The 14,015-nt window shown below is 37.7% G+C and overlaps 1 protein-coding gene across 8 annotated transcripts; it reads left to right on the plus strand.

The window, feature by feature from the left end:
• The first annotated feature begins 348 nt into the window (after positions 1-348).
• On the plus strand, positions 349-12,874 carry LOC133127407 (mesoderm induction early response protein 1-like). Of its 8 annotated transcripts, none has more exons than XM_061240275.1 (13): positions 349-437; positions 1,496-1,523; positions 1,619-1,764; positions 3,087-3,269; positions 3,499-3,628; positions 3,888-3,952; positions 4,041-4,113; positions 4,245-4,396; positions 5,652-5,733; positions 8,070-8,164; positions 9,611-9,738; positions 10,302-10,456; positions 11,266-12,874. In XM_061240275.1, exons 1-13 carry the CDS (start codon positions 354-356, stop codon positions 11,562-11,564), a joined length of 1,620 nt encoding a protein of 539 aa, XP_061096259.1. In that variant the 5' UTR covers positions 349-353; the 3' UTR covers positions 11,565-12,874. The 8 variants fall into 8 exon arrangements, with proteins under 8 accessions (XP_061096259.1, XP_061096261.1, XP_061096263.1 ...); XM_061240277.1 differs by having other exon boundaries at positions 10,329-10,456; XM_061240279.1 differs by having other exon boundaries at positions 9,692-9,738.
• Positions 12,875-14,015: the final 1,141 nt, after the last annotated feature.

Genomic DNA, 14,015 nt, shown 5'->3' on the forward strand with positions numbered 1-14,015 from the left:
CACAATACAAATGTCTACAGAACAAGTTGCAAAACCGCATTGTTTGTTTATAAAAGTGCTCTCCGTAGATAAAAGTATCAGTAACAAGGCTGTCTGGTGTGTGTATTACTGGCAAGCTTACTGAACAATGCACTCCATGTGCCACATTCAGTATTACTAGCTAGATTTCCAATAAGATTTGACCAGTGTGACTAAAAATTCGACCTTAGATGAAAATGTGTGACATGTATGAATAGAAAATCCGTTCTGCGACATGCAATGACAAAATAATCAGTAGCCAAAATGAATGACAGAAATACAATAAAATACAATAAACTTCGTTGTAACGCAGCTTCAAAGTAGTATATTACGTCATGCAATGTAGGCGGGGAGGAGTCCATCCGGGAACGTGTGATGACCAGAATTATGACCCTTTTAGCGTAGCAAACATGGCGGAGGTAAGGAAAAAACTCAAAGCTAGCTATAAATATTATTCATAATATATTTGCTTTGTAATAAGAGAGGTTTATTTTTTTTCTTTAAAAACACCACAGTGAACAAAAATACATTATTTATGTAATTCGATGATGAGCTAAATAACGATTTATGCTTGTTTTATTTCAATATGTAATCTTGCTACCTATTTGTAAACTTATTTATAAATTAGCGAGCTAGCCTAGTTAGCTAACTATAGCTAGCTAAACAAATGTGTCACGCTCGCTAGCTAGCTATTGAGATCATTTTTGGCTCGCCAACTAAATATTCATGTGATGCTTTTTCCCCCCCAAAACATTCTGAATAATGTCTAAGTTAAATTAATTGTAATAGTAAAATTTCATTTTGAAGAGATCTGTGGCTAGCCAGTTCACCCTGTTTTGCTAGCTTGCTTGTTTCAGGCGCGCTTTTCTATGTAACTGCAGCAGCTTAAACTTCCAAGTTTTTGTTTACTAGGCCCGCCTCCCGCCTAGCTCTACAGAACTATAAAAAATGTTACACGTAGTTTGCCATCACCTAGGTCACCTAGGTCTTCGAACGATTTGGCTACTTTCACGCATCTCTCCAACGAGCTAAGTTCCCAATATTTAGGATAATGAAATTATGCGCAAGCCAATTGAACTGAGCACCACCAAGCGAGTGTTGCAAATTAACAGTATTGTGGCGTAGATGGCTAGCTAGCTAGTGCTACCTCTGTAACCAACCATCTCGCTGTGCCTGTTAGCGAGTTATGTAGCTAGGTAAGTTGGGTATGTGTAATTGTTTACAACGTTGTACATTGTGCAACACGTTAGGTGGCTATTATCACCGAAACGGCAGTAAGATGCGTAAGTGAGGTTAAATGGTTGAAGTAAGGTGGCTAAGGTAAACAGTTATTTACCTAGGTAGTGAAATGCTTGGTAAGATGAAGATACGAGTTTCATTAGAAGATTGGGTTCTCATATCTGTCCATCATATTTGTTGTTTTTGTGTCACCCATTGATTTATTTTTATATATATGTATTTCCTTTTCATTTCTTAGTCCTCCTTTGGGAGCTCGAGCCCAGCAGGTAAAAACAAAAACATCTGACTTAACATTTTCTTTTACTTTTTTGTAGCTATGATGCCTATCAGTTTTCAAAAATATAATTTGTGTGTTTTACAGGAGATGCAACTGGTTCTGACGATCATGAGTTTGATCCATCAGTTGAGATGCTCATTCATGATTATGATGATGAACGGACTCTTGAAGAAGAGGAGATGCTAGAGGGTGAAACAAATTTCAGCACAGAGATTGATGACCTTGCTCGAGTAAGTCAAACTTGTGTAGAGTACTTTTTAAAAACCAGGAGAGATACAGTGAGCGCCATAATTGGACATTTTTTGTTATTTTGGTCCGTACTCTATTACTTTCAGTTTGAAAGGTTACAGTGACAATGAAGTTGAAGTGCAAACTGTCAGCTTTAATTTCATACATAATGAACCATTCAGAAATGACACCCCCTTTTGTACATGGTCCCCCCATTTTGAGGTACTACAAGTATTTGTTGAATTGGCTTCACAGTTTCGTTAGGCAGGAGTACTCATTTGTGTCATTAATGAATGCTGAAGAGAGCTGCTGATGCCTAGACTTGGTTCTAGATTTTGCTATTGCCTTTGGACATTGTTGTTGGGGTGTGACAAAATGATGAAGACAGCAGTGTTTGTGCAAATTAAACTGGCCGTCATAAGGCTCAAAAATGAAAATCAATCAGGAACATTGAAGAAACCCTTGGCACATCAACAAGTCTGTTTCATTATTAACAAGAAAACACAACTGGTGAACTCAATTATGTCAGATGTGTGCTAAAAAACGCATAAAGAGCCCCAAATGTGCTGGAAGTCTTGCGGACAGATGAGACGAAGATTAACCAGTACCAGAGTGATGGAAAGAGGGAAGTGTGGAGAATAACTTTTTTCTCATTCCGAACACCAGGGGACAGGGTTGCAGTGGTGTTTCCTCAATTAACATGGGCGATTGAAATAAACAAGGTACAATTGGCAACCAAATTAGGAGAAAAAAATTATAATACAAAAATCATGCATTTTATATGCTGAAGAGGAGGCTGAAGGCAAAAAGTCCCTGGAACAGGTGGGAACTGAAGATCACCAGGGAAGATATTCAGTGTCTGGTGATGTATATGTGTTGCAAACCTCAAGCTGTCATTCCATGCAAAGGATATGCAACCAAATATGAAAAATAATTACTTCATTGTAAATGTTAAACTGTATGTACAAAAGGTTCTATAATTTTGGTTCACCATATGGATAAAACAATGCCCTCAAATTAAAGCTGAAAGTCTGAGCTTCAGACTCCTTGTCATTGTATCCTTTCAAAATCAGTGCTAGAGTTCAGAACCAAAATAACCGAAAAAAATAGTCACTGTACAAAAAATTGTGGTGCTCACTGTAAATTCACCATTAAAATCTGTTTCTGGTGACAGTGAAATTTGTTTTGCGATTATAAAGCTTTTTCTTCTTGCATTGGTCCACTGTAGCTTACATTTTGTCCAGCTGAAAAGATTGTTAGTCCAAATACAATGAAGGCAACCACACCCGGTCATTTGATGGTGTATGTTTGATTTGTGCTGCAGGAGGGAGAAATGCCCATTCAAGAACTGTTGAGTATATATGGCTATGGTGGTGGGGGTTCCCCTGAGGAGGAAGAGGATGAGGATGATGCTGAGATTGAGGAGGATGATGAAGATGAAGATGAAGAGGAGTATGTGGAAAATGATGAGACCAGCACAAGTACTGGAGAATTGAAAAGGAATATGGTTGGTGTATATTATATACATTCCCTTTGTACATTTCCCACTGGAATTGCATGCAACATTTGAAATGATGCTTCTTCAGATGGTATTGAGATGTTAGCATTTAATTTGTGAAGGTACCGTATAGTCTTAAATTTGAACATGGATTCCAAAACATCCATCTACATCTACTTGAGTGAAATGCACTTCAGTGCATTAACGTTTGATATTTTTTGCCTTTATGTTGTTTTAGGATGAGAGAGTGAAGGATTCCTCTGGGCAGGAAGATGAGACTCAGTCCTCTAACGATGACCAAACTCCATTTGTCACCTCGCATGGTACTGCAGAGTTGATCCGCCCACGACGGTGCAAGTACTTTGAAAGTATGTAGGTTTTATGTCTCAGTTTATCAGATGGTCATGTAAATGTAGCTGAGTGGGAATTGGAATTTGAACGGCCTGAATTAAAGTAAAATCTAACAGTATATGAAGTATTCCATAAGGACTGCACTGTAAGCCACCATTTTCTTTCAACGTGTTGCTTCAGCAGGGTTTGCCCGTCTCATCCATAGTTGATACTGCAGTCAGAAGAATGGTTGTGCTGTACAATAGATTTCTCTTTAAAAGTTGGTCATCTTTTCAGGTAATGATGCTGAAGAGGAATCTGAGGAGGACGAAGATTATGTTCCATCTGAAGACTGGAAAAAGGTAAAAGTTACAACAATAAGAGTGTTTTTTAGGTGAGTGTGATCTGTTTAAAAATGAATTTAAAATCCATGTGAATTGTGGCTTTCAGGAGATCATGGTGGGCTCTATGTATCAGGCTGAAACACCTTCAGGGCTCTGCAGATACAAAGACAATGAGAGAGGTAATGATCAGGTCTTTGAACAATGTCATGTAAATGAAGTTGCTTCATTTCAAGCGTGTAAACATTTTCACTGAAGAATGTGCCTAAGTGAATTCTCATAATCAGTGTTATTCTCTTGTCCTCCAATATAGTGTATGAGAATGATGATCAGTTATTGTGGAACCCAGAATTACTACCTGAAAATGAAGTGGTGGAGTTTTTGACAGAAGCCTCTAAACGCACTGGTGAGGAAAAGGGAGTAGATGCCATTCCAGAGGGTTCCCACATAAAAGACAATGAGCAGGTACAGTGAAGACCATCCATCCAAACTCACTCAGTTTTTTTGTGCAAATGTGAAGCCATACGGGGACTACCTGTTGGAATTCATTGTGTAATATTTTATAACTTAAAAAAAAATAAGGATACACAATTAAGGGTTTACCCAGGAAAATAGTTAGTGAAGTGTGTCAGAAGATAAGCAGGGGAGCTATGAAGCAGTAATGCGCCATTCACACAGTGGACGGTAGACGGCATACGATGTGGCGGCAAGGTCATACTCGGAGCGGAATCGAAAGAGTGCTGCCTATTGCGCTACTTTATATAAGGTTGAAAAAGACTCAAAAGAAGCACTCAGTTTGGGTAGCCTACACCTGATATTGCAGTCCTGGAAGAAACACAGGGAATACCACTAGCTTGTGAAAGAGCTCCGATTGGACAAGGAGAGATTCCGTTCTTATTTTAGATTAAACCATTCACAGTTTTACCACCTACTAGCTTGTTTTGTTTGACCTATTGAACTGTAATATTCATTCAATATTACCGTTCAATAGACCTGACAGCTGCTATGTTAGCTAGCTAGCTATATTTTCCTCTTCCTAGCAGCATCTAGCAGGCTAGATAGCTAGCTGATCGAGAGCTAGATCCAGCCATTATTTTATAATTTAGAAAGGAAGAAAAGTTTAAAAATGTAACTTAATTAGCGAGGTAAACCACAAATCATACACAGAAAAGCTGAACATTTTTCATTTTCTGATTCCAAATGTAATCTCTACTACTAACATTTTGAGGAGCGTACCACTTCCATTCCACCGGCATTAGACCTTACCGTGGCAGTGCACAGTAAAAATACGAATACCAACGGCAATTGGCTGCCATGCAAGGCGCCGACCAGCTTGTCAGGAGCATTTGGGTGTTAGGTGTCTTGCTCAGGGACACTTCGACACAGCCCGGCGGGGGATCGAACTGGCAACCCTCCGACTGCCAGACGACTGCTCTTACTGCCTGAGCCATGTCGTTTTATTGATGCTTTGAAGTTTATGGATGTGCTCATGAATTCAGTGCCTTAGCTATTTCTGAGTTTCATGTTTCACTGATGTGGAAGTAGGCCTATATCATGATTTATTTTCTTTTCATATAAATGGCCTGTCCTTTTTTCTATACTTTTTTGGGCCAGTAACATAAAGTTGCTGAGTCACTAGCTACATGTTTTTGATTGTTTAAATCATCTTTATGCATGAATGACAATGTTGGTTCTTCAATGTCAAACATTTCCATTGCAGGCCCTTTATGAATTGGTGAAGTGCAATTTTAATACTGATGAAGCTTTAAGAAGATTAAGATTTAACGTAAAAGCAGCCAGAGGTAAGAAATGATTAATTTATTTTTTAAATGATTTTTGCTCATGTAAAGTGTATTATTATCATCGTCACCATCATCATTATAATAGCGCAGGCCACATGTAAAAGTAGCATCTTCTGGAGTTTTTGTGTATTATTAGGTGTGTTGTGATGAACGATGCATAAATGCATTTCTCAATAGCATATTTTATTAACTTAATACAGTGGACCTCATACAGCCTCTAACCGGACTAACCGGGGAACCAGGATATGAACTGAAAAGTAAAATGCACAACTGGATCATTTTGAGCTCCTTATTGTTTTTAAATAAGTTAGCATTAAATGGAAACTAGTCAGACTTTCTAGTTACTTAAGGATGAACCGTGGCGTTGCATTTTCTATTCATTTCAGCCTGGCTAATTTAAAGCTAGCTTACTAGTTACAGGTCTTCACACAACCACACTTAAAACAGAAATATAGAATAATATATACACCCAGGGAAAAATCACCTGGCTTCATGAAGTCCACCCCAAATAAATAAAAAGGACAAATCAGCTTGTCATGCTTCATAGGAATGTTCCACCTCTTGTACCAACTCATGTAATTATGTGTAACAAGTGAAATGGCTGTTTTGGTCCAGAAGTTTTAAGAAAATAATTATAAAAATTTGCTTGTTTTTATTATATTCCACAATGTGTTTTGCCGGAGGATAAGTTAATTCTTTCATGGCAAAATGTAGTATGTTGTTTGGTAAAGCAGAATTCTTTTTTTTACTGAATACTGCTTGTTTGATTTTTGGTTATTAACCTAAACTAGGATTCACAGCTACAAAATGAGTTGGTGGTTTATTATTAATACCAATAATGTAGAATGTATGGTGAATGTTCTGCAAATAACCATCCAATGCAGGATTGAAATTCAAGTGGAAATACTTTTTGGAATTACATTTTTTTGTGTTCCTGTAAAACAAGCTTACTTGCATTTTTTACTTAGGAGAATTTCTGTGGCATCGTAGGGTATAGTCCCGAGGCTAATTAAAATGCAACCCAAAAAAAGGCAAAGAGAAAAACTCACATGTATGCTTGTGTTCATGTTCCTGATCTCACCAACAGATAATATATACTGTATAGATAAGATATACCAGATAGGATATGCTGTACAGAACCACACGTACCTGTTTATTACCACAGGTCATTCTATTTTTGCCACCAAGGTAAAATATTGAATATTTAATTGAATCAATCAAGTTACTGCCTTGATTTTTTAATAATCAAGTAAACCTCAACTATAATGCCTAGACATAAAAAACATTGCTTGTAATTTGCAGTGTTATCTCTTTGATAATCCAGGTTTAAACTTGCTTTGCCTGTTCACATTCATTTCCCACATTCTGCATGATTTTACTCCCACCCTGTATGTGCAGTTTTGAGATTGTTGGCTAGGCTGTGTTCATAGCCTCTACCTTTGCTCATCTTAAAGGAGTAACATTGTGGTTGGTCACACTTGCGAGGTTTTTATATGCAATTTGCAGAAGAGGGCATTGAAGAAACACAATGAAAGTACTAAATATGTCCCTTCTATAGTTTTGGTGAAGTAAGCGTTTTAAATGTATCGTCTTATTTTCAGATGAGAATGAATTCCGGTTGAGAATGTTCTCCTAGTAGTACATCATATGAAGATAACCACTCCCCTTATCCCTCCCCTATAACTCAACAGAACCCTTCAACAGTTTGCACCACTGGCCTACAGGAAAGTGGGGGCACGTCATAGCTGATAGTTTGATAGTTGTCATTACCACACCCTGACAGTTTGGGTGGACCTATATAGTAGGGAAATTTAGGCTTAGAAAAATATGTTTTAAAATACATTTAAATCACTGAATAATAAACGCACATTTGTTCCATTGTTGCCTAAAGACAACCGGCAAATGTCACATTCAACCATCATGTTACTCCTTTAAAACTGTTGTACAGTTCAACAGCCAGCCAAAAAAACAAAAAAAAATAAAAATAAATACAAACACCTGTTATTACTGTAGCTCGCTCATTAGGCTGAAAGTAGAAAATTGTGTGGCTTTGCGATGCATTCTGTGAATATCTCATCTTCTAAGGTGAAAAACATTCTTGGAAAATAAGTATTTAGGCAGCATTGTTGCATCCCACAGATTATTTAATGATTAACACCCAGTATGCCTGCGTGTGGGTTGCACCATAATGATAATTAATGTATAAACATGTAAAAAGACAAAGAAGGTATGTCAGTGTCAAAACATCAACAAACAGATTTTTGTATTAAAATGTGACTAGCTGTATGACAAGGAGTGATCTGTTGTGAAAAAATGAATGTATTTCTCTGCTTCAGAAGAACTGTCAGTGTGGACTGAGGAGGAATGTAGAAATTTTGAACAAGGACTAAAAGCTTATGGAAAAGATTTTCATTTAATACAAGCAAACAAGGTAAGAGGGACCTAATTTGTGTGTTTGGATGCTGTATAGAGTGACCTTACAAAAGTTATAGAAACGTATGAGTTGTTCTTGGTCAAGTGTCAGTATACACTCAGTGAGCACTTTATTAGGTATTTATTAGACTTTTATTTAGACTTCTACTGCTGTAACCTATTCACTTAAGAGGTTTGACACATTGTGTTTTCAGAGATGCTCTTCTGCTGCTCACTGGACCTTTTTTGTTTTTCAGTCCGTTCTCTGCAAAATCCCGGGAGATTCTTAGATATTCAAAACACTCTGTCTGGCACCAACAATCATTCCACATTCACGCCACTTTTCTTCCCCATTCTGACATTTGGTCTGAAAAACAGCTGAACCTCTTGACCATGTCTGCATGCATTTATGCATTTAGTTGCTGCCACATGATTGGAATTAACATTGGCATTATTGATTAAATCATTAACAAGCCGGGATTCAGGTCTACCCAATAAAGTGCTCAGTGGGTGCATTTCGTGAGGGGGTAAAAACCATGGCATGACATGTTATTATCGATCTGTTTCTTGTAATATTAATGTGTAATTTAGCATTTTAAATGTCTTATTTCACTGGAATCTATTTAATGATGCACGTAGCTTAAATGTTTCAGTTTATTTTATACAGTGCAGTCCGTATGTATTGGACTATTTTGTTCTTTTGACTCTGTAGTCCAGAACATTGGATTTGAAATGAAACAATAAACATAAGGTTAAAGTGCAGACTGTACCCTTTAATTTGTGGGTATTTGCATCCATATCGGGTGATTTTGTGTAGGAATCCCATCCATTCCTATACTTTGTCCCCCAAAAATAACTTACAATGCCTTATTTATGAGGTCAGTGGAATGTTTATCAAGTATTAATATTATGATATATTATTCAATGGACTATTGAGTTTAGTCACCATCTGAAGAACCTAAATTTTTCCATTTCTTTTTTTTCATTTTTATTGAAATTGCAAATTGAAATTGTTTTTAGCTATCGTTTGCCTCCTTTTTTCCCCCAAAACTTTTCACTAACGTCCAGTTTACGAACAACTGGCATTCATCTTCTGATATGACTGGGATATGTACAGAACATGTTTCATGAATCCCACATTGGTTTTACTTAGACCACAAGTAAGAATATGAAAGAGGCCCAATGTTTCTAGTTAAGATTCTGTAAATATATAGCGTTTATCTGCAGATTCTTGCCCATTGCCAGATTGCTTTGGTCCAATCTCACATATTGAAGACATATTTGAAAAGAACTAATGTGGATGGATTTATAACACTCAGTGTATGTTTAAATCAAATTTTGGGAAGGAATATCCCTTGAAATATACTAGGATTGTGATGTTTCTCTGTGAGTTGTGAATATGCTGTTGTATTAACACTGCTTCTTCTTTTAGGTATTTATTTTGTGATGATATTAAATTTTTCAGGTCAGAACTAGATCTGTAGGAGAATGTGTGGCCTTTTATTACATGTGGAAGAAATCTGAGCGTTATGATTTCTTTGCACAGCAAACCAGACTTGGGAAAAGGAAATACAATCTTCACCCAGGTGTAACGTAAGTGATTTCTGTTCATAACGAGAGATTTTAAGAAAATGGTCGACAGTATTTGTCCAAATTCAGCTTTGGGCTGAAGTGTAGTTATATTTTAACATTTTTAATGTTAAAAACTTTTTATTTTTCACTGCAGTTAAAATGATACAACAATATGGGTGGAATTTTCTTGAAACTTTCTGAAATTGTTGCTTTGAAAGGTTGGACGCAAAAAATATAAATTTCTTGACCTAATTTTGATTAGAATATTTGGATTGCAATTCTCTGAATTGTTTTCGAAGTTGTTTTATATTTTATGTGCTGCCAGGGTGTGGCACATTTTTCTTTGCTCTTTAAAATTAATGTCTAGGTTCAGAGACAGTAATGTTTTACACATTCATGTGCCGCATCTCATTCTGGTCAGTAAGGCAGATGTAGAAGGTGAACTTGAAGAGTTGGTCATATGCATGCAACATGCACCCCATGTGCTGTGACGGCGAATGATGATAGGTTTCTGGGGGGCTGCTTTACAGGGATTATATGGACCGGTTGTTTTACAGGGATTATGTGGACCGGTTGTTTTACAGGGATTATATGGACCGGTTGTTTTACAGGGATTATATGGACCGGTTGTTGGATGAGACGGAGAGTGCTGCCTCCAGCCGGGCAGCCTCTCCCCCTCCCACTACCTCTAACAGTAGCACCAGCCACTCTGAGAAGGATGACAGCAGCAACCAGAATGGTCAGTATTATTCATAATCTTCATTCATAATTCATTGCTCAGTTGATGTCCCATATCCATATTCTAATATCATGCTGGAGTTTGGATTTCTTATCTGTACCTTAGCCGCTACTTTATATGGTTTAAAACTGTTAAATGGTACAACCTCATTCTTTGACCTTCTACTACATAGTCTTTTATGATTGGGAAACACTTGTATATTTCTGATGCAATACATTACATAACCTAGTTAAAATATATTTGTCATCCCACAACTTATTCCCATGTATGAACAATCAAGATACTGAGAATTTAAAAGCACAAGCAGCACATGTGCACACACAGAAATGCACAAAGGCAGTAGTCCTTTAAATTAGAATGAACAAAATTGATTAAGTTTGGAAATATGGCTACACTGAATAGGTTGGTAATCATCCATTTGCTGTATTTGCTTTTGCCACTAGGTTTTTTTTAAACATACTTGAAGACTAAATGAATACAATATCAAGTGGCTTTTGCAACGTGAGGCACCTATTCCTCTGTACATAGTCTTCTTGCCCTGTACCTACTAGGAATGTGTGACACAAGTGTTTGTTGTTTCTAAGTTAATAATTATAACTTAATGTGCTTCTCCAGAATGTTGCACAGAACAAAGAAACGGGACCTCAATTAAGGAAATCAATTTAGGATAATCAATACACCAATTTTGCTACAGTAAATCAATGAAATGATATGTAGAACTATAAATGAATAGGCATGCGTATTAGGCTTATAAAATGGAGTTATTGTTAGAGATTGCAGTATCTCACCTGGGTTTATGTGTGTCACAGGCATAGCCTGTCACAGCACTGGTGAAAGCCCGTCTGCTGCGGCTGATGTGAAAAGCGAAGGGATGCAGTCAAACGGACCCGTCCACACCCAGGAGAGCCCTGCCCCTGCTCCTGCTCCGGACAGAGACACTAACGGCTGCACCGAGGCCTTGAGTGATAGCGGGAAGGGCTCTGAGCAGCTGGAACTCTGTGGCACACAGGAGGACTTGGGTTGCGACAGGCCGCTGAAGAGATCCAGGACGGAGAAGGACTCGCAGGGGGAGGCAGATGCTCCCAGCAGCAGGGCTGAGGACGCATGACCCTACCCTACAAGGGGCCGCATCGCACTGGGGCTGGAAGACGGGCAGGCCGATTGTGCGGGATTTGCGCCCACCATCCTCCACTTTTATATCCCAAAGTAATGCGTCTTCTAGAACTCCATAGAGACACATTATTTCCTTACGATAGACCTATCAAAATTTGAAAGAAATGTATTTCCTATTTGTTTTACAAATGGTCGGTTCATATTTTTGTAAGTGAAAGATATTTATATTTTTATGCAAAGTATGATGGTTGGTATTCTTAAGCCATTCAACGAGGGGTGGTTGTTTGGTGGAACAGCGGTCTCGAGAGGGATGCAGGAGCTTTACTGGCACACAGTGTTGCACTTTTATGATTTTGTTTTGAATATGAGTGTAGTACTGCAGCTACATGTCCTCAAAGCAAATAAACTAAGATTCCAGGAAGCCTTACATTACACCCTTTGTTCTTATAGGAAAAAAAATGAACCGATGGGGATCCCTCAAGGTTTGTTTATGTGATGTTGACATCAGTGATGTCTTTCTGTATATTACTGATTATGGGGCAGTTAAAAGTACAAACTGTATTTTTCCAGATACTTTCTAGACTTTCTTTCCTTTCTTTTATAGAAAGCTCTTGTCGAGCTGTTTGTGTGTAAAGTTTGTATAGCTTTCTCATCTTGTACAGTTCATATACTTGATTACCTGAAAAGCAAATATATTCAGATCTGAATCTTTCATCATTTACTTACTGTTTTTTTTATGTTGCCATGAAAATGGACCTTAAAATGTGCTCTCAAGTTAACATTCCGTGATGGGTTCAGCAACGTTTTTGTGGGGTTTTCTTTTATATATATACATCTATATATATCTGCATATGTGCATTGGGCAAAACTATTTGGCCATTTATTTGTGCATGGACTGCAAATGACTCCATGAAATATGTGGACGTGACTCGGTGCAATATCTCTCATTGGTCCAGAAGTGCTGCAGAGGGGAAACTGTTCACTGTGCAAGATGTTGACATTGCTGCTCTGTACCCAGCTCATGTGTGGTTGTTTATTGGTCACCACTAGTCCCCCTGGCCAGAAGTACACTTGAGCGCACTATTGCCTCATGAGGCTATGTACTCTGAAAACGCTGTTTCAAGAAGTTAGTTTGTTACTGTCTGGATGTTTATGAAATGGTGTTGATATTTTGTAGTGCTTTAACCTGCATTCACAAATCCTTTGTGTTTAATATGCAGTTTGCTTCAAAGCTTTAGTCCCTCAAATAATGTTGACCTATCATCCTGTTTCCCACCAGTAAAAGGTTTTTTTCCTTTTTCAAAAGCTGAGGTGTCTTTTTTTCCATTTTGAATGTGATTACGGGTAGGCACCTGATCATTTTAGCAATTGTGATAAGATTTAAATGAATAAATATTGATCGTAGTCCAGCACTTGTTAGTTTATTGTGCATTTTCATTTGGGCTAAGACTATCTGTTGAGGATAAGTGTATGATGCCTGAGCTTGATTAACATTTTTGCCAATATTCAGTTCTAAGACTGCATAAAACAGTCTGAAAACAGGTGTCTGCATAAAACTGCAATTATGTGCTGCCATAGCTGGGGAAATTTTTTTTAACCCAAGACACTGAGGGGATGAAGACCGATCTATGTCCACTGACATTCAGTGTGCAAAAGAAATTGAGTATATGATTTGTAATTTAAGACTAGTAACAATTGCTCAGTACAATGCTTCACTGAAGGGGAGTCAAAGCTGAAATGCAGATTATTACAGCTGTGGTATGCCCCTCGTAAGGAGGAGGATTCTTGGCACTGGAAAATTACAGAATGGTGACCTTCAAAAGATAACCTAGGTTATCTCCTCCATAGCTATGCAAGAATAAGACTTTTCTTATCAAACACAGTCTGGTCCTCTTGCAAGAACACCTTAATTGTGCTAATTGTCATACTAAAACCATAACTTAATGATATTCCTGTTGTCATTAGTGACAAGTCTAAAGTCTGCACCTGTGTGTGTTGCCTCTTCCAGCTCCTATCTAATTTACCTCTCTCAAACCGAGACTCTACCCCAACACTAAGTATTGACACTAAGAAATAAACTGGTGAGAATAGTTGCAATATTTTCCTTATTGTCCCCAAAGTCTGGAAAACTGGGGATAAAAGTAATTTTAACAACAATTGTCCTATTTTTTAACTGTACTGTCTGGCTAAAACCCTGGAATCCCTTGTAAATGATCAACTCTATGCTGAGCTCTTATCAATCTATTTCCAGGGCTAAGCATATTACTATCTCTGCCATGTCCTTTGTTATAAATTACATTGTGTCTTTTCTGGACCTGAAACAACATTGGCCTGCTCTTTTTGACCTTTCTAAATAATTTGTCAATGTTGATTGTTCCTTGTTAGAGTACACACTATCACTTATTGGATTAGAGTCTGTATTAGCCCAATAGATATTCCTGACCAA

The sequence above is a fragment of the Conger conger genome, chromosome 4, assembly GCF_963514075.1.
Source record: "Conger conger chromosome 4, fConCon1.1, whole genome shotgun sequence".
Lineage (NCBI taxonomy): Eukaryota > Metazoa > Chordata > Actinopteri > Anguilliformes > Congridae > Conger > Conger conger.

Excerpts from the sequence above, each read along its gene's own strand:
- LOC133127407 (XM_061240275.1), top strand. The coding sequence starts at position 354 with ATGCAATGTAGGCGGGGAGGAGTCCATCCGGGAACGTGTGATGACCAG. Across the intron at positions 438-1,495 it reads GCGTAGCAAACATGGCGGAG|TCCTCCTTTGGGAGCTCGAG; the intron begins GTAAGGAAAAAA and ends TTCATTTCTTAG. Across the intron at positions 3,629-3,887 it reads ACGGTGCAAGTACTTTGAAA|GTAATGATGCTGAAGAGGAA; the intron begins GTATGTAGGTTT and ends TCATCTTTTCAG.